The sequence below is a fragment of the Schistocerca serialis genome, chromosome 6, assembly GCF_023864345.2.
Source record: "Schistocerca serialis cubense isolate TAMUIC-IGC-003099 chromosome 6, iqSchSeri2.2, whole genome shotgun sequence".
In the NCBI taxonomy this organism is placed as follows: Eukaryota; Metazoa; Arthropoda; class Insecta; order Orthoptera; family Acrididae; genus Schistocerca; species Schistocerca serialis.
Genome location: NC_064643.1, coordinates 532,957,719 through 532,979,159, shown reverse-complemented (window position 1 = coordinate 532,979,159; position 21,441 = coordinate 532,957,719). Strand labels below are relative to the sequence as shown.

Here is a 21,441-nt window from a genome sequence, read left to right as displayed (position 1 = left end):
GGCTTCCAAATACCTCAAACTTAGATTCATCCGTGAATAACACTTTCGACCATTGCTGCACGCTCTAATTCTTATGTTACTACGCTAACCGCAACTTTTCAACTTATTTTGTTTGTGTAATAAAGATTTTGGTCGCTGTACACCCCTTTAAACCGTGTTCACGAAGACGACGGTGCACTGTTGAGACGCACTGTTGGATCTGCTCGCATACTGTTTACTTCGTAACAAATTTCATGTGCAGTGCGAGCCCTTTGAAGTTTACTCTGTACACATATAAACTGATATTCCCTGTCCGATGTTACTCGGGGTCTTGCAGATCGCGAGACATTTGCATTGGCACCATTTTTGCCTGAACAGCTACAATGTATAGACGATTATAGATTGGGCTGTCCAACTTTTGTTGCTATTGTCGTACTAGAACAGCCTTCATGATCCAGAGTTACAATTAAGGCACGTGTTCCAATTCCAGCTTTCTGCTTTTGCCCTGTTAGGAGGTAACATGGTACAGGAGGTAATATGGTATGAATTTGATTAGGTATACTAACATACCGCTAGACAGTGTACTGTAAAGTAATGCAAACTGATTGCTAAACAGGCAGCTGAAGGAGTGAGACCTATTCAAACGGCACCGTCTTATGTAACGGCATGTCAGTGTTTTGGATACTCATCAGCGCCGTTCTAAGTGAGCAATCAGTCAAACACAGAACAGAGGTGCTTAGTCTTTACACGTTTCTATTGTTTTATTATTGGAACAGTATTCAAAACGAAATTCCTGATTTAATCACAAATCCATAGTTGTAGTAGCTGATCGAAATTTCTGATCTGTAGTGAATGTGAAGTGGGAAAGTTTATTTATAAATTTACAAGCTCGACAGTTTCGACTCCGTTAACCTTGCATGGAATGGCAGATCATAAGGCTGTTATGGTACAGTACTATGTGTGTTAAAAGGAATGTCAAGAAACATATTTCTACTAAGCAAATGAAGCAGGAAACAGATTGCAGATAATCTTTGCGGATCACATCAAACATTCATCGCTGGGGACAAAGATGTAGATTATTTTTCCCCGTGGGGTTACATTGAATCATTATACGAAACCCCAGTAGAAATTGAATGGGAAATAATTGAAAGGGTCTTAATTATCTGCCCCATTATACAACAGACTATAATGATATTTGTCAGAAGCCGCAAAATTGTATGTGCATTTGTAATGCATGCATTGATGATGATGATGATGATGATGATGATGATGATGTTTGGTTTGTGGGGCGCTCAACTGCGCGGTTATCAGCGCCCGTACAAATTCTCAACCTTTGCTCAGTCCAGTCTTGCCAGTTTCATGAATGATGATGAAATGATGAGGACAGCACAAACACCCAGTCATCTCGAAGCAGGTACATGCATTGAACAGTTGCTATCAGCTTACATTATTGCTATTAGTTGGAGATTGGTTATAGCTATGAAAAATTAAATATTTGTTTTGATCATTATCTCAAATTCTCAATTTAGTGTTCTATACCATCTGCATAATTTTGATCTAAAGGTTTGGGACACGCTGTGCAACCGGCTATGACAACCCGGAAAATTCATCCAAAGTCTGTCATGTCTTGGTGAAAGAACGGAGAACGCTTCTGGATCAGATTGCCAAAGTGGAGGTCGTGCTTTGCAACGTCAGCACTCTACTCTGGGTGTAAAGAAGCATCTTAATACCACTGTTAACATAATTGCATAGATGTCCCAGAGACTAATGGTCTACTGGCAGCTTTGCATTGCAAATTCATCTTCAAAGAACATTGTAGCAGCCTGTTTTTTATTCACGAACACGACCGTTATATCCTTGCACAGTAACTCTCGGTTCACAGTTTCAATTGTAATATTCAGTTTACTGTAAAAATTAAATCTTAGACATTGTTTTATATGACCAATATTGGTTGCACGTTTGCTCGATACTGATTAGTAATAAAATAAATTATTATGCAGTCTTAGCTGATATTTTATTGAAAATTGTGTTCTTCCAATACATATAAGCTGCATAACACCGAGTGTGTAAAACTTACTTTTCTATATGTAGCAGCTAGTGTGGCTGATGTTGGCCAAGTCCGTTTTGTAATGTTCAACTACATGTTTTTATTGTTGTTCTTGTTTCTCTCATTTGCGCATGCTTTGCATGTATTAAGCAGTTCGGCCAGTAATGAAAATACGTTTTATTTTGCATGTATCATTTTTTTCGTATTACTGTTTAAAATACACTTATGTGAGGTTAAATTAAAAATAGATGTGTTGGAGGACCACAGCTGGTGTAGACTCTGTGGTACAAAATTGGTGACACCAGACGTAGTACTTGCCGTCTAAGTGACAGTCTCGGACAGGGTTGATAAGGAACAAGTTCCCAGAGCTAGACGAATATGAAACACTCCACCTGTGGAAACGGTATTAACATCAGGTTAGGCGCGTATCACCATCTCCAGGTTCATATGTAGCCATAACTGCTGCTACCGGATTCAGTCGCACTTGTGGATTACAGGAATCACTGTCGACTGTCTAGCAGTGGATAAGCTTGTAGATGGATTGCAGTGATGCACATCACTCGCCACTTCAGCACATTTAGAGCCTCCCCTCCCCGTCAGTACTACACAGCCACACGTGGGCAGCCACGCACCTAAAAAAATTTCAAAGCTTTGGTATATCAAAGCCGATTATCATTAGCTTACATCTGCTAACCGCAGATCACAGGATACAGATATTAGGATAGGCACAGCAATGCAGTTACTGGATGCCCGAGACACGACAGAATATGGCTGTCGTGGATGAATCTGGTGCAGGTTTGCATTAACATTAAACAAGTACACGATATTGTGCATTTTCTCGCGGAAAGTGATATCCCCGTATGGTATGGAGGGGATAGCAAACGCGAGCAAAAGGATGTGCACAATATATAATATATGTGTATCATTAGATGGCATTTACAGACCAGACTTTATTATCCAACCTCTATATAACGTTCGTTGCAATGTTACTTTATGAAGCACCAAAGCGGACATACATAATGAATTGGTAGACAGTTTCCAAGTGTCGGCACAGTTTGTGTGAAGCCAGAACTTAAGCTGCCTGTGTTTAATCTGAATTGGCTCCAGCGACGGCAATATCTACATCTACATCTACATTTATACTCCGCAAGCCACCCAACGGTGTGTGGCGGAGGGCACTTTACGTGCCACTGTCATTACCTCCCTTTCCTGTTCCACTCGCGCATGGTTCGCGTGAATAACGACTGCCGGAAAGCCACCGTGCGCGCTCTAATCTCTCTAATTTTACATTCGTGATCTCCTTGGGATGTATAAGTAGGGGGAAGCAATATATTCGATACCTCATCCAGAAACGCATCCTCTCGAAACCTGGGCAGCAAGCTACACCTCGATGCAGAGCGCCTCTCTTGCAGAGTCTGCCACTTGAGTTTGCTAAGCATCTCCGTAACGCTATCACGCTTACCAAATAACCCTGTGACGAAACGCGCCGCTCTTCTTTGGATCTTCTCTATCTCCTCTGTCAACCCTACCTGGTAGGGATCCCACACTGATGAGCAGTACTCAAGTATAGGCCGAACGACTGTTTTGTAAGCCACCTCCTTTGTTGATGGACTACATTTTCTAAGGACTCTCCCAATTAATCTCACCTGGCACCTTCTTGACCAGAGTCTTGACTACGATGAAAGGAGGTTAGTGCCGCTGATAAGGGCATAGGCAGCCATTTCGTCTCTCTAAGTTTCAGTCAGGTTGCATTGAGTGATTAATCCACAGTATTGCCCAATGGCCGCGAGTAGGGTCGAGACTTGAATTTCCCTTGCCTCTGTGGATTACGGCTCCGATGTGTAGTTGAATGCAAATTTGCATTGTATTTTACCAGTTTTTTCGCATGTCTTGTTATCCTTCAAAGTTCAGGAGAATGGACATAGACTAACACTGGTAGCCTCTCAAGAGATGTGTGTTTGAGGGTTCTTGGTACTGCTCTTATTGTGTCCTTTACCTGATGAGTGAATTCGTTGAGTGAAATCATCTTCCAGCATCTCTCACAGTTAATGAGACGGTCCCGCGCCGATCAGCAACATATTGTCTTTTCTGATGAGTCACAACATGAAAGGACTATATCATCTTACGCTAATGTCAAAAAGTCAGGCATAATCAAGAAATGAAAGTAGAGTTTTGTAAAAAGAATGGTGGGGAGATTATAGAACTAGTTATAGTTTAATCATGAGACATATAAGAATAAACATGTAATTAAAGAAGTTCTGCAACCGAACGTCCATGTAAAAATAGAAATTAAAGATATGCTTATCTCTAGCCTACTCATATGCTTCACAGTGAGAAGCTTCACGAGCTCTATTGACAATCGATCCCTTTTCTGAGAACGAGTCGTAAATGGTCTTTAAATGGTCCGGTTATAATTACTTCCCATAAAACTCCAACACGTGATCCTCGCTGATGAGACCATGCGGTGTATATCTTCACTTTCTCTAAATTCATTCAACAGAGCAGCTCGATGCTGATGGGTATTAACGTCCATGAAGAGAAAGTCTGGTTTGAAACGTAGTCCTCCAGAATGCGAGTCCGAGGTACTAACCACTGAGCCGCTTCGCTCGGTGTTGAAAGTAAAAGCGGCTGGGTGCGAAAATTATCGCACAATCGGTTTAGCATTGCAGGAATATTTTATCGAAGGATAGCAGGTAAAATGGAACGCAGATTAGGGGAGGAACAGTTTTGTTTTAAAAGATCTATTATGTTTTCTCCACTTTCGTATTTCTAACTTTCAGAATTCTTGAATGTCCGCCCGTGTCACGACGCGGTTCCTCCTCGATACTTCGGCAAGCAGACCCGTTACGATCTTCGATTGGACCCTGATGACCGGCGGAGCGGTAGTCATCAGGGACCACCTAAAAATGGCAGCGAGACTGTTCGATATCGCGAAGGAATAACTACGTAACCGGGGACAGCCGACAATTCTGCTAAACCCACTGCGGTTAATAGCAGACGTCAGATTTTGGAAGAAAAAAAAACGAGCATAGCGCTCGTATATTTGGAAAAGGCAGGTGATAGCGTAGAATGGAATCAATTTTTTGCATTCTTTGGCATGGAGATATCAACTACACAAACGCGAAGCAGGCTGGAGTAATTAGCATTGATGGAATAATAAAGAGGCCAGACTCAGGAGAAGTGAGAGACACGATTGCCGTGTGTCAATACTGCTCTTTGATTTGTATATAGAAGAGGTCTTGAGTGATATAAAGGACTGTCTCTATGTGGAACTCGTTTGTCATGGACAAAAAATCAGTCACACATTTCGTTGATGACACAGCAGTGGTCGATCGAAATGAACAGGAACTGATCTGGGTGGGGTGGAACGGGACGAGTGCTAGCTGATAGCTGTAATATGCCCATGTTGTGTGGTTAACAGTTAAACTAGGACAATAATCTCCTGAAGAGGTGGACGAATTTTGCTATCTCAGAAGTAGAACAGATTCTTTAAAAAATGAAGATGCAAAAAAGGTCTAAAAGCAAGAACTGAACAAGGAAAAATGTCTTCCTGTAAACAGAACATTTAAAAATATGAAACTTTGTTTGCTGTTTGAGTCTTTCCGGATGTAGTAACTGCTTCATTGGTTCACGGGCGTCGCGTCGGATAATGTTGTAGAAGCTGCACAATATTTCAACTAGACAGCTGCTCGTTATCTTCAGGTGCTTAGTGCAATGGCTCGCCAATATATACGCTGACTCGCTAGAAAAGCGCAGGCGCAAGGAGTGGAGTTATAACTTCATCGTAGAAATAAGATGCTGCAGGTAAGAGAATAATAGCGTTTCCCTAATTTCGGCAGGATGAAGGATTTACTGCAGGACTCAGCGTATCGTCGTCCCCAGAAGGATCCAACTGACGCAATACAACGGAAGTCATCCGCGCTCCTCAAATCCAAACAGTTTGCTGAACTTCTTAAAAAGAACTTAAGAATATAAGCGCCAGTTCCATCACGACTTTATGGGCTGCCTAAGATCCATAAGGAAGGGGATCCACTTCGTCCCATCGTGAACAGTATCGGAGCAAATCATATGGCTTCTCTTCTAAGCTCACTGGTAGGAAAATGTGAACATCACATTCGAAACCGGAAGATTTTATAGAAGACCGACTTTGCGTCTCGTATCAGCTGACGTATTAGTGAGTGCCTTTGGTGGATTCATTACAACTTACGGGAACTAAGTTGGAGGAGGATATCTTACATCAATTGAAACATGTGCTTACCTCAATTTTCATTTAGCGAACAATATTTTGAGCAGACTGACGGTGTTGCTATGGATAGGCCTTTGTCTCCCATTGTAGCCAACCTTTTTACGAAGACTTCGAGGAAAAAGCACTTTAAAAAAATGGTTCAAATGGCTCTGAGCACTAAGGGACTTAACTTCTGAGGTCATCAGTCCCCTAGAACTTAGAACTACTTCGATCGCGCGGTTCCACACTGTGGAGCCTAAAACCGCTCAGCCATTCCTGCCAGCAAGAAAGCACTTCAGTCAGCCATGTTGAAACCTAAACATTTCTGGAGATATGTGGACGACACACTGTTGTAGTTTGACCACACGGAGCAGCGCGCTTCCTGGATTTCGGAAACACCTTACCTCCCTCCATCCAAGCATTTGTTCACCATGGAATTGGTGCGCAGAAAAGAATGTTTTTGGGTCGTAATGTGTTTCGTAAACCGACTCATGCTGACCTATATCTACGAGCTACCGTCGCCCATCTCAACGCAGTGGCATGTTACGGACTCTCGTTCGTAGAGCTAGAATTATATCAGATGCAGGGAGCTTATCAGCAGAGCATAGCCATCTTCGCTCTGTATATGTACAAAACGGGTACTCTGATAAAAAGATTCGTAACGGATTTAAACTTGCACGCACTAAAGCTCAAGAAGAGCTAGAAGTAACGGAGAACTTCACAAGGATTGTTTTTCTACCGTACGTTGGCAGTGTGTCCTTTAAGATTGGCAGGCTGTTCAGAAAACATAAAATAAAATTTGTCTTCCACCCTCCAGCGCGAGTGCAAACTATGCTGGATTCTGTTACAGACAACCTAAATCTAAGGATACTAGTGATATATAAAATCCCTTGTCCGTGTGGGAAATGATACATTGGCCAGACGTGTCGCGCTGTTAAGGATAGATCCCTGAACATAGTCGTCATACCAGTCTGTATCAGCTAGAAAAGTCTGCTGTGGCTGAACACTTTTCTTGACACGGGACACGGCGTGAAGTACGGAGAGACAAAGATCCTTTTGTCCGCTTCCACGTACTGGGACTCCTTCGTTAAAGAAGCAGTCGAAATACGTATAAGAACCAATAGAACCACGGGATTTCTCCTCAGCAAGGCATGGGAACCAGCATTGACGGTACTAAGGCATCGCCGGCCGCAGACGAACGAATCCGAGTCAACACAGGCGGAGAATCAGAGTCCGCAAACTTAAACTGGGTGCCAACACACTACCCGCGCGCACGCTGGGCTGGTATTTACGGCCGCGCTTTTCCCGCGCCGCGAATGCGAAGACCGGACTCGTTTCACCGGCAGGGGCACTGGATGTCTCCTTGCTCTGTGATTCGTCTACGATGATGCTATAGCCCCACCCCTTGGCGCCTGCGCTTTTCTAGCGCATCAGCGTATATATTGATGAGCCATTGCAGCAACACGTTAGGAAGCGCCTGAAGATGACGAGCGGCTGTCTCGTTGAAATAACGTGCAGCTTCCACGTTATCCGACGCGATGCCCGTGGGCCAATGAAGCATAAAACCTCATACTTGAAAAAAAAACTTCATGAGAAATTTGGATTGGATCACAGACCTGCATGGGCGTCATAGGGGATGACAGAAATTAAACCACAAGAAACCTCTGACCATGAGACTGTTGAAGATCATGATTGATCGAGTAAATTATGAAGACGCTGTACAACGAGTAATAAATTTAATGAAACGAAGAGGTACCATAGAATGCCTGGACACGTATTACGGTAATAAACTTAATGAAACGGAGAGGTAGAATGCCGGACACGCATTATGACATGAATTGTTGCTGAAAACAATAGTTTAATTGATAGTAGAGGAGAAAACTCACTCGGAAAATAGTTCAGTTGAAGGTAGATGGCAAGACTGTTAGGGACAGCTCTAGATATGAATACAATAGGCGAGATGCGGTTGTTATACCGAAATATAAGAGGGTACCTGGAAAGCGATAAGTAGGGAGAACATCGAACCAGTTTTAGGGCTGATGACAAAAACAAATTTATTCAGACGTTTGTATTTGCGTAAATTCGTGGAAAAAATTACGAAAATCAGATTGTGATATTTGTATCAGCGATAAAACGAATGAGTTTATCCTATTTCGGTATACATTTATATTTAAACGACGATTTTGATAGACTATCTCAAATGGTTGTTCGTGTAATTTTTACTCTTTTAGTTATGCAAAATGTTAGCATTGTCGTACAGTGGAAAGAAGCCACAAAGCGACTTTGTCCGCAGCTATGATAAATTTCTGGAATAATAAGTTGCCGCACTTGTGACTGCACTGTGCAACAATTGTTTTTGTAGCACCTTGTACCGTGTCTAGCATTCGAAAGTCTAGCCATTCACATACTGCTTCTAAACTGTGTGACGTAGACAAGTACGCCGATTGTAATCCTCGTTTGTGCGGGTGACAGGCGATACTCTACACTTGAGAATGGCAACACAGCCGAAACTGCGTATAGTGAACAGTATAAGAGGTTGGTTTAATCCTAACAATAACAGCCAGTACAGCAAACTGATATCATTCAAGTAACCACAAATCATTTACCTTCACGCCACCAGAAAGAATCATACTGAGAATCATCATCATTCTAATCCGTTTATAATCCACTGCTGGATATACCCCTCTTTCAGACTTAGCCGTATATTACGATCTTCAGCATCTCATATACACGTTTGTCTTGGTTGTTCCTTTATGAACTGCTCGCCCGCTTGTTGTTTTCAGTTATGAAGTGCTCGCCCGCTTGTTGTTTTCAGTTGTCCTAACTATGAAAAGTTGTCAACTGTTTCTGTGACTTCGTCATTAATCTTATGCTATTTTCTATCGGGACACTGATTATAAATTATTTAATCTTAATTGTAATTAATCCGTGGGCCTACTTTGCTTTGTTCAGTTACTAAACTTTTTGCTGAAGTTCGCCTGGATTCGAAGCAAACAAAACAATATTGTCACCCACATATCGAAGGTGGTTCAAGTAAGATCCGTTTATGCTTACTCCTTCTTCCTTGTAGCTTCATGATTTGGAGTCCTCTTCCAAGGCTGCAGAAAAGGTATAAAAAGATTGAAAACTGCTTTTGGGCAGTAATTGTTGATTAATTTATGCGCTCAGATATTTGCATAAAATCGAGAATAGTGAGTTTGCTTGGCCATAAATTCTCTCTCTCTCTCTCTTTTACACACACACACACACACAGAGAGAGAGAGAGAGAGAGAGAACAGAAATGGGAAATGAACGGACGTGAGTTTTCAGCGTGTACTTCGTTGGGTGGTGGTAAGTTCCTATGGGACCAAACTGCTGAGGTCATCGTGCTGCAGACCACGCGACTACGCCGCGCGGCATACTTCGTTAGGTTCACGGTGTTGCACTGCAAAGCGGGACATCCGTGTTCAAGTCTTACTGATGCCCCTTCTCTCTCTCTCTCTCTCTCTCTCCACGAAATTATGAACTTCCTGTCCGGCCATTGACTTGTCTGTTCTCTTCTGTAGTCTTGGCAATTATACTACACACTGGTTATAGAATATGAGCCATATGGTAAGAATATGTTACCGTCACAAGTAAATGTGATGAATAGCGAGAGCAGATGAGATGCCACGTAGACCTCTCACAGAAATGAAAATAGCAAATAAACGGGTGCGACCGATGTTATAACATAGGAATTCAAGAGTCAAAACATCCCCAACGGAGCGCAAGACTTAAAACTTGTGGTTCTTATGTAGAACAAATTGGAGGTACGTATGTCCGGAGATCTCTTCCTTACACCTCGCTGCTGCAAACGGATGTACACCACAAAACAGACACAAATTTGAATACAGCGAACAGACACGTCAACAAAAAAGAAAAGGAAAAAAAGGACACGAGGGAGATATGAACAGGCCCCCTTCACTGTCCAACACCGTGACCACATAACTACGACGTCGCGGCTCTTCAGATTTGCTCGATGTGACATATCTTGAGCTTGGGCCGTTCGCTGTTTCAGTATCGCTTCTTTTTCCACATTTCGGTACAGTTTATTCGTGTTTTCATACTTGATCTGTGTTCAGTTTTTGACGGGCCATCCACTGTGCCATCCTACCACTAAATCTGAGGGGGGTGCGATGAGGAATTTCCCTGTGTCAGTAATCGCCCAAGAATACAGAAACTTTACTTTGGTGCTAGAGGCTTCAGGAAGTCGACTGCAAGCGCAGCGCAGCGACAGCGCGCCTTCTGGCCGCTCGTGTAGTTGGCAGCAACGCCGGAGTCAGGTTGGCGGGCGTGCGGGTGGCCGGCGTGGCGTATTGTTGCGGAAGGTTGGCAGCATTGCTGCGGGCGTCGCGCCTCGGGCAGCAGCCCGACCCTTCCCCAGTGTGAGCGCGGCCGCGTCGGCGGTCAGACATAACGCGTGACTGTGTCGTATCGTATGTTAGTGATACGCGAGTGCGAGTGCGTGTGCGCGCCATGTACTCGTACAGCGCGGCAGCTGCTGCCGCCGCGGCAGCCGCCGCCGCCTCTGGGGCCGTGCCGCCCCCTCTGCCGCCGCTGCCCTACGCCGGCTATCAGCTGCAGCCGCCCCCGGCGCAGCCTCCCGCCCCTCAACAGCCGCCGCTGTCACCGGGAAGCGTCGCTTCCAAAAGACGCAGGTGCGCGCGCCACGCCGCCCTCACTGTCGAAGCCAATGCATTCGTTGTGTACCGTTATAATTGACCGTGCCTCGTGTCAAGTGCACACTGTGTAGAACGCCGACTATGGTGTACAGCTACCTTTATAATGTTTCTGTTGAAAATTTATGCTAAAAATTGATTAACGTTCGACAAAAGTCGCAGCGTCTCTACCGTTTCTCGTCTACCTGAAAGACAGCGATAGAGATTTCCATTTGTGAAATGTTGCACGAGTGATGACAATCCATTTGTCAGAAAAGTTCACGCCTTTCTATTTATGGACAGCGTTTTTAGAGTTTCGCTGCGGATCTGTCAGTGAATTGCTGATGAGATTGCTGGTGTCCGATTTTCATTTCATAACAGAAGACAGAAGGAACGAGGTAATGGTCCAGACGTCGGTTAAATTTAGGATTTTTTCCAACGTAGCCGGCAGAAGTGTTTCCGTGGTTGTTACGGAAAACCTGTTGCGAAATTTTAAAAACATTATTTTCATACTTTCCTCTCCACATTCCAGTATGATTTACATATTATGCAACAAGTAAATTACATCGCGGCATCTTCCCATTACGCGAAGCAACATGTGTTAAATCTTTTACTGATCACTGTACGACATGAAATGACTCGGTTGTGTCTGGTAGGAGTCTCCTACAACTGGCCAGGGACACACTTCGACAAAAAAATATTCCTTCGTGTCTTTATTACTGCGTGCAATATCCTCACTTCTATCTAAAAGTAGTCCATTAGTATAGAAAAAATTAATTATTTCGCATTATCTTCATTGTTAGTTGAAATGAATTCTGTCGCAATATATTCATTGTTAGTTGCTAGGAGTATTGACCATCAGTTACTACCTACATAGGATGGTTTACCGAGTCTTCAGACTCGCAAAATCGTCAGTGGCCAATTCCAGTATAAATTATGTATTCGGAAGTCGTCTACAAAAGAAGTAATTTTTCTTCGGGCGAAAGCTTTATTGTACCGAATGTGGGCAGATTAAATTGATTTTTGTTGAATTGGCTGCCACTCTTTGTTTGCTTCCACTTCAGCTTCTGGTTGAGATAGGATGATTTTGGTGTTTTACGTTACTGTGCCCACTAAATTACGTTTTCGTCACTCCCTTGCAGTATTTGTTAAAGACAGTTTCTTACAGCTAATCCCGTTTGATTCTGAATCGACTTAACGGCCTCGCGTATCTCCATCCGCTGTTTCATCTTTCTCAGTTTCGATTCCTTGTTAATATTAGGAAAATGTGAACCAATAGAGAGGCTGCGTTTTGAGTCTGGCTTCTAAATACTTGAATATGAATTTTTCTGTTAGCTTCTCGTGTAATAAAAGTCTTACCTCTTCCATTATTTCATTGCATGACCACAACAAGTCACGTGTCAGTGTGAATTGAATAAAATGGCCATATTTTGATGTAGGAAGCCTCAGTTTATTTTCTCCTCCGATAAACTTTTAGACGCTACGCACTTGAGCACTAGTGTAATGGAGGAAAATTTCGAGAACCGGACTTTGAAGCTGACTGGAGAACGATTCTACACCCGCCATCATAAATTTCGCGTTAGGACCACGAAGACAAGACACGACAAATCTGGACTAGTACGGAGGCACGCAGACAGATGTTTTTCCCTCGCTCTATTTGCGACTGGAGCAGGAAAGGAAATGTATAGGGTACCCTCCACCACGCACCAGACGGCTTACGGAAAATGTCTATAGATGTAGAACTCATAGCTAATAAGTTGCTAGCAGTTTTCCACACTCTCTGAGTCTATAATTTAATCTTGGCTGAGGCCCAACAATGAACTGGATTCGGCCGCTCGTCTTCCGTCTCGTAGGTCAACTCTTGGCATTTCGCTTCTTAATGCATCGCGTTCGCTTTCCCACTTACGAGTGGACGGTTAATTTTTTGAAACATTGACTTCAGGAAGGTTCCGATAGCGCACTTCTTTTTCCGCTTAGTTTCCGTTGCTGTTTTGTTGAAAATATGTATCCAAGTTCGAAGTGACTGGAGTATATAAATGAAGCACCCTCACAAGATTGATCAAAACAAACTGCAAAACGATTTAGAAAAAATATCTGAATGGTGCGAAAAGTGGCAGTTGACCCTAAATAACGAAAAGTGTCAGGTCATCCACATGAGTACTAAAAGGAACTCGTTAAACTTCGGTCACACGATAAATCAGTCTAATCTAAAAGCCGTAAATTCAACTAAATACCTTGGTATTACAATTACGAACAACCTAAATGGGAAAGAGCACATAAAAATGTTGTGGGGAAGGCTAACCAAAGGCTGCGTTTTATTGGCAGGACACTTAGAAAACGTAACAGACCTACTAAGGAGACTGCCTACACTAAGAATACTGCTGCGCGGTGTCGGATCCTTACCAGATAGGACTGACGGTGTACATCGAAAAAGTTCAAAGAAAGGCAGCATGTTTTCTATTATGGCAAAATATGGGAGAGAGTGTCACAGGAATGATACAGGATTTGGGCTGGAAATCATTAAAAGAAAGGCGTTTTTCGTTGCGACGGAATCTTCTCACGAAATTCCTATCACCAACTTTCTCCTCCGAATGCGAAAATATTTTGTTGACACCGACCTACATAGGGCGGAACGATCACCACGATAAAATAAGGAAAATCAGAACTCGTACAGAAAGATATAGGTGTTCATTCTTTCCGCGCGCTATACGAGATTGGAATAATAGAGAATTGTGAAGATGGTTCGATGAACCCTCTGCCAGCTACTTAAATGTGATTTCCAGAGTATCCATGTAGATGTAGAACGTTTCAGCATTTTTCAACTAGACTAATGTCACGTCCCCTAAAGATTTAAATTAATCACTCAAATCGAATACTTTCCTGCGCTGAATTGTGCAAGTTGGAATCTTTGAGCATAAATTTGTAGAAGGTAAAAGTTTTCGTGGTTTGGTCGGTCTCTGATGTGTGAGGTATTCCTAACGGCATTTTTGAAAAAAGTCTCACTTTTTGGAATTTTAAATGCTCGTCATGTGTCATGGAAAGATTTTCCGTGATGCAATCGGGTACCAGGATGTTGTAATGTGTAGGCTTCAAAGTTAAGCAGGCTTGCAGCAGACGGCTGCTGCCCGACAATTTCAGTTTTTGTCACCTGTTGCTGACTGCAGTTAAGTACCAAATAACGTGATATAAATCTGCTGCTTACGTATTTTTTATGTTTAAAACCTCAAGTAACGTGGGTGCAACTATCCAGCGAACAGTTGCTTGAGCCAAAATTGAAACTGAGACTCAAATGATAATGATGAAAGTCCTGCCTTGCACCGAATTTCTAATCACAGTTTTCTGGTGTTTTTCTCTCAGACATGTCAAAAATTTGAGTTATAAGTCAGTAAGCATAATGAATACAGACAGCTTGTTTTTTCTAATAACAGGATCGTTTCTCCTGAAAGCTGTTGCGTTTTGTGAGCTATGTAGTGCTGAGTGTAAACGGAATTGTTTGTAATACATGGAGTGGACAATCTTATTTAGTTTCTACGATGATGACTTCTCGCGTCAACCTGTGCAATGAACAGCTGACTCTTGTTCCTCGAACTAATTGTAATCTGTCCCTATTCACAGCCATCATAACTGACAACGTCCTTGAGCCAATAAGGGTATTCAAATGGGTGTTTTGCTACCGAGCCACTTCTGCAGCAGGGGGTGACAAAGGCAACCTCCTAAACAGTTATAGATTCTACAGTATTGTACTCTCCTTTTAAGTCACTTGTTATTTTCGTGAGAGTTGTGTCAGAGTTTTCTTTTGTCAGATCTTGTCATATTGTGTCCTCGAGGTGAGGGCTTAGATTGTTCTGAAACATTTAGAGAGCTGTCTCCTTGAGACAGACTTTTCACTTCAATTAGGTATACGTTGTTCTCTGATGGTATATTAACTTCTGTCAGTACTTTTTTCTATTCTAGGAACGAATTCTACCTTTTGCCTTACTTGATGTAGGATGTCCTGTAAAAGAAACGCCTCTAGACTGGCGCCTTCAGTCTGGAATCGCGCGACCGCTACGGTCGCAGGTTCGAATCCTGCCTCGGGCAGGCATGGAAGTGTGTGATCTCCTTAAGTTAGTTAGTTTTAAGTAAAGCTAAGTTCTAGGGCACTGATGACCTCAGATGTTAAGTCCCATAGTGCTCAGAGCCATTTTTAGTCTGGCGCCTGTTCCTGTGGTATGTCGGTGCCATTGGGAACAGTTCTGCACTACACTTTTTAACTTTCTATATTTACTATTAACTTAGAGCCATATTAGTCTGAGTCCAATCCAAAGATACCTCCATTTTAGTTTCTACGAAAATGCAGTGGCGGTTGACTTGCCCACATAAGCGGGTATAAACAAACTGAAAGCTCTGCATCATTATGATTAAACACTGTGGAAGACTATTTTGTCAGTGATGCAAAACATCATGAAATGGGATCAGTCTCGTCTGCTTTGATTGTGTCATGTTGCTAGCGAAAGCTCACTGGTAACGAGTTAATGAGGACACATACGGTAGACGAACTCTGTGTGCGTGTAGTGAGATATATCTGGCTGATGTGGCAAGTAAGACGAGATACGCATTCGTTACCCAGTGCTTAATGAGAACTCTCACATTCTTAGAAATTTCCTGAGGTAGTGATTACTATCGCCAGTTTGTATCGTCAACGATATCCCGCAGCTCGTCATAGCATCAGGCCTGCTGTTCATCTTGTTAACCCTAAAAAAATGCGTGATGAACATTGCCCTGAGCCAATGGACGCCGCCATAGGTTACGGTGGCCACAGGGTACGGCAAGTGATTTGGTGACTGGCGACGGCTAATGGTGTCGTTTTATTTGCAATCACTTAAAGAGGTGGCCACACATCCTGCAGGTAACTATTCTGTTTCTGCGTGCAGTGTAGAGGATCATACCGTATGAAACTCGCTTCTGTAGCCGAGACCAGTAACTCCCGTTAGTACGCTAGCGCTCAACCTGAAGCGTCTGGTTCTAATCCAGGCAGTGAAAAAAAAAAATAGTTACCGAGATTTGCCCAGTAATGGGCGGCGGAGATGACAGAATGCAGTCCCTGGTATGTGATGTGTGCCAGTGAGCTGGATTAAACTCCAAACGTCTCCGCAGTTCCCATGAAGTGGAAGCATTGATGGTGGTTAGTTCTTTGTATGGGGCCGTTAAGCTCGGATGTTTCTTTGGTGCTGTTTAAGAGACCTGCGTACCGTCACCAGGCATCACTTTATAATTTTAGTATTGCAATATAGTTAATCAAGTAACTACAAAACTCGGAATGTGCCGGTGGTACGCTAATTTACAGATTGAGATTTCTTCCAGTGGTTGATACTCCAATAACTACTTTGTACGCACCATTTTCTTCTGACCCCATGACCCCGCATCAGGCGTCCTTTCATGCTTAGCTCGGTGCAGCCCTCTACTACTAACAACCAGTCCGCTTCATCTGGTCTTCATATCTACTACCAACTAATCCCGCCACCATTTACTGATAACTAAAATTATGGGCCAAAATAATGATTACTGCCCACCGCGAGGCCGAATTGCGCCTGGTGGCACTGCGTGCATCTGACATGGTAAAGAAAGTACGTAGGCGTATCACAGATGAGTGACGAATCGTTCTAGCGGCTATACGGGTGACAATCCGTTGGCATAAGCGACTATTACAAAGGGCAGGTACAGAGGTTGGACAAAAATATAAAAACACAGCGAGATATGCGTGGTTGAATGTAAATCCCGAGCCTGCGGGTTGCGCTCAAATATTTGACCACAAACGGCACCTCATAACGTGGCAAGTGTCAGTCGTGGTCAGAACAGTGTTTTTTGTAGTTGTGAGTGCATTGTGTCGCAGCTAAGTGAATTCGATCATAGGCAGTTGTTGGTGCTCATATGGTCGGTGCTTCCGTAATAAAGGTAGCCATGATCAATGTTTCAAGAGGACCAGTGTCTAAGATTTTTACAGTACTAACTGTTACCTGCGGCTGCGCTTGCATGTCAGTTATCGTGGGTAAGTAAGCTATTGTACATGCAGTAACGTCAGCTGCCCTCACTCTCCTCTCCGTCCAGGTAAGCACAGTATAGCCGAGTAGTGCATGCAGACAGCTGTGGGTATATTCACATAATACCTTCCCATAGATAACTTCCAACAAAGTCGATTTGACGTCTTATGGGAGGAAGTTTTTAATTAACATTTTTCCAAACTTACTCCTGTCTGCGTCGATGGGTAATTCCTGTAAATTGGGTACTGAAACACTTTTTGGCTTAAAAAAGCTATGGAGTGGGCGAGGGATTTTTCTCCCTTGTAACATGCTATACTCAAATACAAATGCACATAATGCCACGGAGGTTCTGTGTCGGGCACAAATGTTGGCGGTAACGTGTCGAGTGGACCACAAGGCCATGAGGTTCAAAAATGGTTCAAATGGCTCTGAGCACTATGGGACTTAACATCTGAGGTCATCAGTCCCCTAGAACTTGAAACTACTGAAACCTAGCTAACCTAAGGACATCACACACATCCATGCCCGAGGCAGGATTCGATCCTGCGACCGTAGCGGTCGTGCGGTTCCAGCCTAGAACCGCTCGGCCACACTGGCCGGCTGACCATGAGGTGTTCATGCACATCAGTACTTTTGTTATGATGAGTAATGGTGACAATACTAAAATCAGATCTGAAGTTTCTGAAACAAACGGACGAAGAAAGAAATTTAGTTCGATGCAGCGCAAATTTTATAATATTTATACATGCAATAACGTCAGCTGCCCTCCCGTGTTACCCGCGGCTGCGATCGCATATCATAATCAAATGCAGCCTCGCTAAAAGTCTCGCACGTTCTGCATACAAAGGCACGACGTCTCTGTTTATCATACAGCGTTTATATGACGCCTTTGCTGCAAGTACTCAGGTGTCTCACAAGCTGTAAGATACACGTGACACTTGGTGGCTAAAATGCGACGCACTTGTGACTAACATGAGTATCGAGATATGAATTAAACGCGTTGAAGATCATTTAAGCATTGTATTTATTATGTTGAATGGTATTGTGTGGAACATTTTCACAAATATGGTAACGTTAGAAAGTCACACAGTAAATAGCTTTTTGAGAGAGAAAGTAGATCTACTTATTACGCGTTATATCCTTCAAATTAGTAAATTTCTTTTACCTCATGCTTTCTAAAGTAGCCTGTGTTATTCCTCAGCAATCATGCTATGTGCATACCAGATTTCATCAAAATCGGTTCAGCGATTTAGTCGTGGAAGCTCAACAGACAGAGTTACGAGGAAAGCAGAAAAACATCATCCACGATGTTACAGTGCGGACGAAAACGTGTATGTGGAGTGATCGTGATTGACGGTCATTAAAGAGGATTGTGGCGAAAAATAAAGGGACGACGGCTGCAAAAGTCACATCAGAACTGGATGTCGCACTCGCGAACCCTGTTCAGAACTACTCATCAGTGATACAAATGCCCACAACAGGAAAATGTGGTGCCAGAGCCATAAACGTGCAGTATGGAGCAATGGAAGAAAGTCATTTGGGCAAGTGAGTCTTGTTTCATACTGTTTCCAACTCCTGGCCGACTTTAGGTCCCGAGAGCGAAACGAGGTGAGAGTTCGGTGATTTGGGCTGCCACATCGTGATATTTCGTGGGTTCATAGTTACTCTCCAAAGTTCGTTACTGCCAAGGATTATGTGAGCATTTTGGCTTATCAGGTCCATCACAAGGTACAATGCAAGTTTCCCAATGGTGATGCTGCGTTCCAAGAAAACAGGTCCCCGACCGACACAGCTTGCAGCGTCTAGTACTGGTTTTGTGGGATGAATTGTCGTAGTTTTCCGGGCCACCACCGTCACCAGATCACGATATTATTGAGAATTTAGGGCCTACTTTGGAGAGAAGGGTGCATGATGATGAGTCTTGTTTCACACTGTTTCCAACTTCTAGCTGAGTTTAGGTCCCAGGATCGAAACGAGGTGAGAGTTCGGTGATTTGGGCTGCCACATCGTGATATTTCGTGGGCTCATGGTTACTTTGTAAAGTTCGTCACTGCCAAGGATTATGTGAGCATTTTGGCGTATCAGGTCCATCACAAGGTACAATGCATGTTTCCCAATGGTGATGCTGCGTTCCAAGAAAACAGGTCCCCGACTGACACAGCTTGCATCGTCTAGTACTGGTTTTGTGGGCTGAATTGTCGCAGTTTTTCAGGCCACCACCGCCACCAGATCACAATATTGTTGAACAATTACCGCCTACTTTGGAGAGAAGGGTGCATGATCGGTATCCACCTCTATCCTCGTTATCTGGAATTGCCACTACTTTGCAGATAGATTCTCTTATTAAACACCCTACGGTACGTGTATTTATCCACGACTGGAATCTGTTTTCAATGCCAATGAGTTTCCTACACCATATTAAGCATTAAAATGTGTAATATTTTTGGCGTTTCCATATTTTTATCCATCCCCTGTACTCTTGGCTCGGCTCTTTGGAAGAATATCTCGGAAATGGTGAAGCCTGTTGCTGCTGTGAGAATCAGTGAAAGGTAATTAAATAATTCACGTTTATTGTTACACCAGGTCGACAGTCGTCTCCGGACACCTTGTCAAATGGTTCAAATGGCTCTAAGCACTATGGGACTTAACATCTGAGGTCATAGTCCCCTAGACTTAGAACTACTTAAACCTAACTAACCTAAGGACATCACATACATCCATGCCCGAGGCAGGATTCGAACCTGCGGCCGTAGCAGCAGCGCGGTTCCGGACTGAAGCGCCTAGAACCGCTCAGTCACAGCGGCCGGCGACACCTTGTCATCCCAGGCAAACGGCACCTTTTAAAGGTGCACCGCGCCCCGGACGTAAGCCGTCAGGGGCGGTATTATGCTATAGGGAACACTCGCCTGAGCTGCCAAGGAGTCTGCGGTAATAATCGAAGGCCTCATGACAACTGTGGGCTAAGCGAACATTATTGCGAACTGCCTGCATCCTTTCACGCTTGATGTCTTCCCAGATGGCGCAGTGGTATCTTCTAACAGGATAGAGTGTCATGTTACAACACTAGAACCACGCTATAGTTGTTTTTAGGAGCAAGATAGTGGACTCATCTTGACGTTCAGGCCACCAAATTCGCTTAATCTGAACATGAGGGATCACGTCTGGGACGCTATGGTGCACCAACTCCATGCTCACAAACCACCGACACGCAGCTCACAGAAATTGCGCGGCCTGTGCAGTGACATCTGTTGCCACATACCACCGGAAACTTAGCCATGGACTTGTAGAATCAGTGCCCCACTGAATCGCATCGGTATTGAGTTCCAGAGGCGGACCAGCCCGCTGTTATGCAGGAAGTCATACTATTTTGGCACTTTATGTTGTAAATACTCACGACTTACCGCAATTCGTTGTGTATAATGTTCCATTTTATTCTCTTCCGGTAAGTCTTCCATTATGTAGTTTTCTTTTATCACACATCGACAGTGGTATATGCGAGATTTCGTCTGTAGACAAACTGTGCACTTATGTGCCAAAGTATTAAATGCAACTGCAGTGAGTCGACCAGTATTCACATAAGCTAATTGCGACATCAGGTCTTGGGCGACATGTCTTACCATTGGATGAAGAAAAGCAAGTACACGAGGATGAAAGAACATTCGAGACATTCTGTCAGTCAAAGCAAAAAGTGGGAAACACTGTACATACGATGTACGTTCTGGGGGATATGTTTATGAACTGAATATGCAGCTAGCTCATGATTCTTGAAATTTGTCTCCGAGGGAAATTGTATCAGCTAGCTCATGATTCTTGAAATTTGTCTCCGAGGGAAATTGTAAAAGTTCATCGATCCACGTAGAAAACTATCAGTGCTGTAGGGTGACGGCCTTTCTATGCCATTAGCGTTGTTGGAAACACGAGACACTACAGTCTTGGAAAAGAAAGTTACTTATAGTATTTCCATCTGTGTCATGTAATAAACTTGGTTCTGCTTTGCTTGATGGCGCGCACTCGAGTTTCTCTTTTTGCGCTGGTCATGTCAAACGGCGTCACGTACGGATTATTTCACGGAACTGCTCGGGTCCTTGCACTTTACTTTCTAGGTGTCGAAAAAGTAGTACGAAATGACGCCACACATAAATGTGGTTAGTGAAAGCAGATATCGAATGTTAGGACTTTGTGGATTGTTGTTACGGCCGGGATGAATCAGACGATTATCTGCATTGCTACATGTAGTCTGACTGATACGTTGGAACAACACTGTCTCCGATTACGAAACAAAAAATCGTCAGATTTTTAGTAGTAGTTTTCATTCGTATGCTGTTTTGTCTCGCCACTGCTAGACCTTTACAGGCAGGATGAATCGTAGTGTGGTGTTTCACTGATAGTCGGTCGAAGCGACGCGTCGTGTGAGCATTTCCGGCTAGCAGTTGTCTTCGGCAAAGATCACAGATAGCAGTGAGTGCTGATATAAGCGCTCGACATTCTCGATCG

General features: G+C 43.5%; 1 protein-coding gene across 3 annotated transcripts in view; it reads left to right on the top strand.

The window, feature by feature from the left end:
- Positions 1–21,441, top strand: part of LOC126485136 (aryl hydrocarbon receptor nuclear translocator homolog) — a 536,090-nt gene that overhangs the window by 44,278 nt on the left and 470,371 nt on the right. For 2 of the 3 annotated variants that reach the window (XM_050108786.1, XM_050108785.1), the window contains exon 1: positions 10,666–10,927. The exons of the other annotated variant lie outside the window; for it this stretch is intronic. In XM_050108786.1, the coding sequence (XP_049964743.1) occupies positions 10,746–10,927 (182 nt within the window). In that variant the 5' untranslated portion in view covers positions 10,666–10,745. Of the gene's footprint in view, positions 1–10,665; positions 10,928–21,441 lie in introns of those variants that run through there. 3 annotated transcript variants of the gene reach the window in all.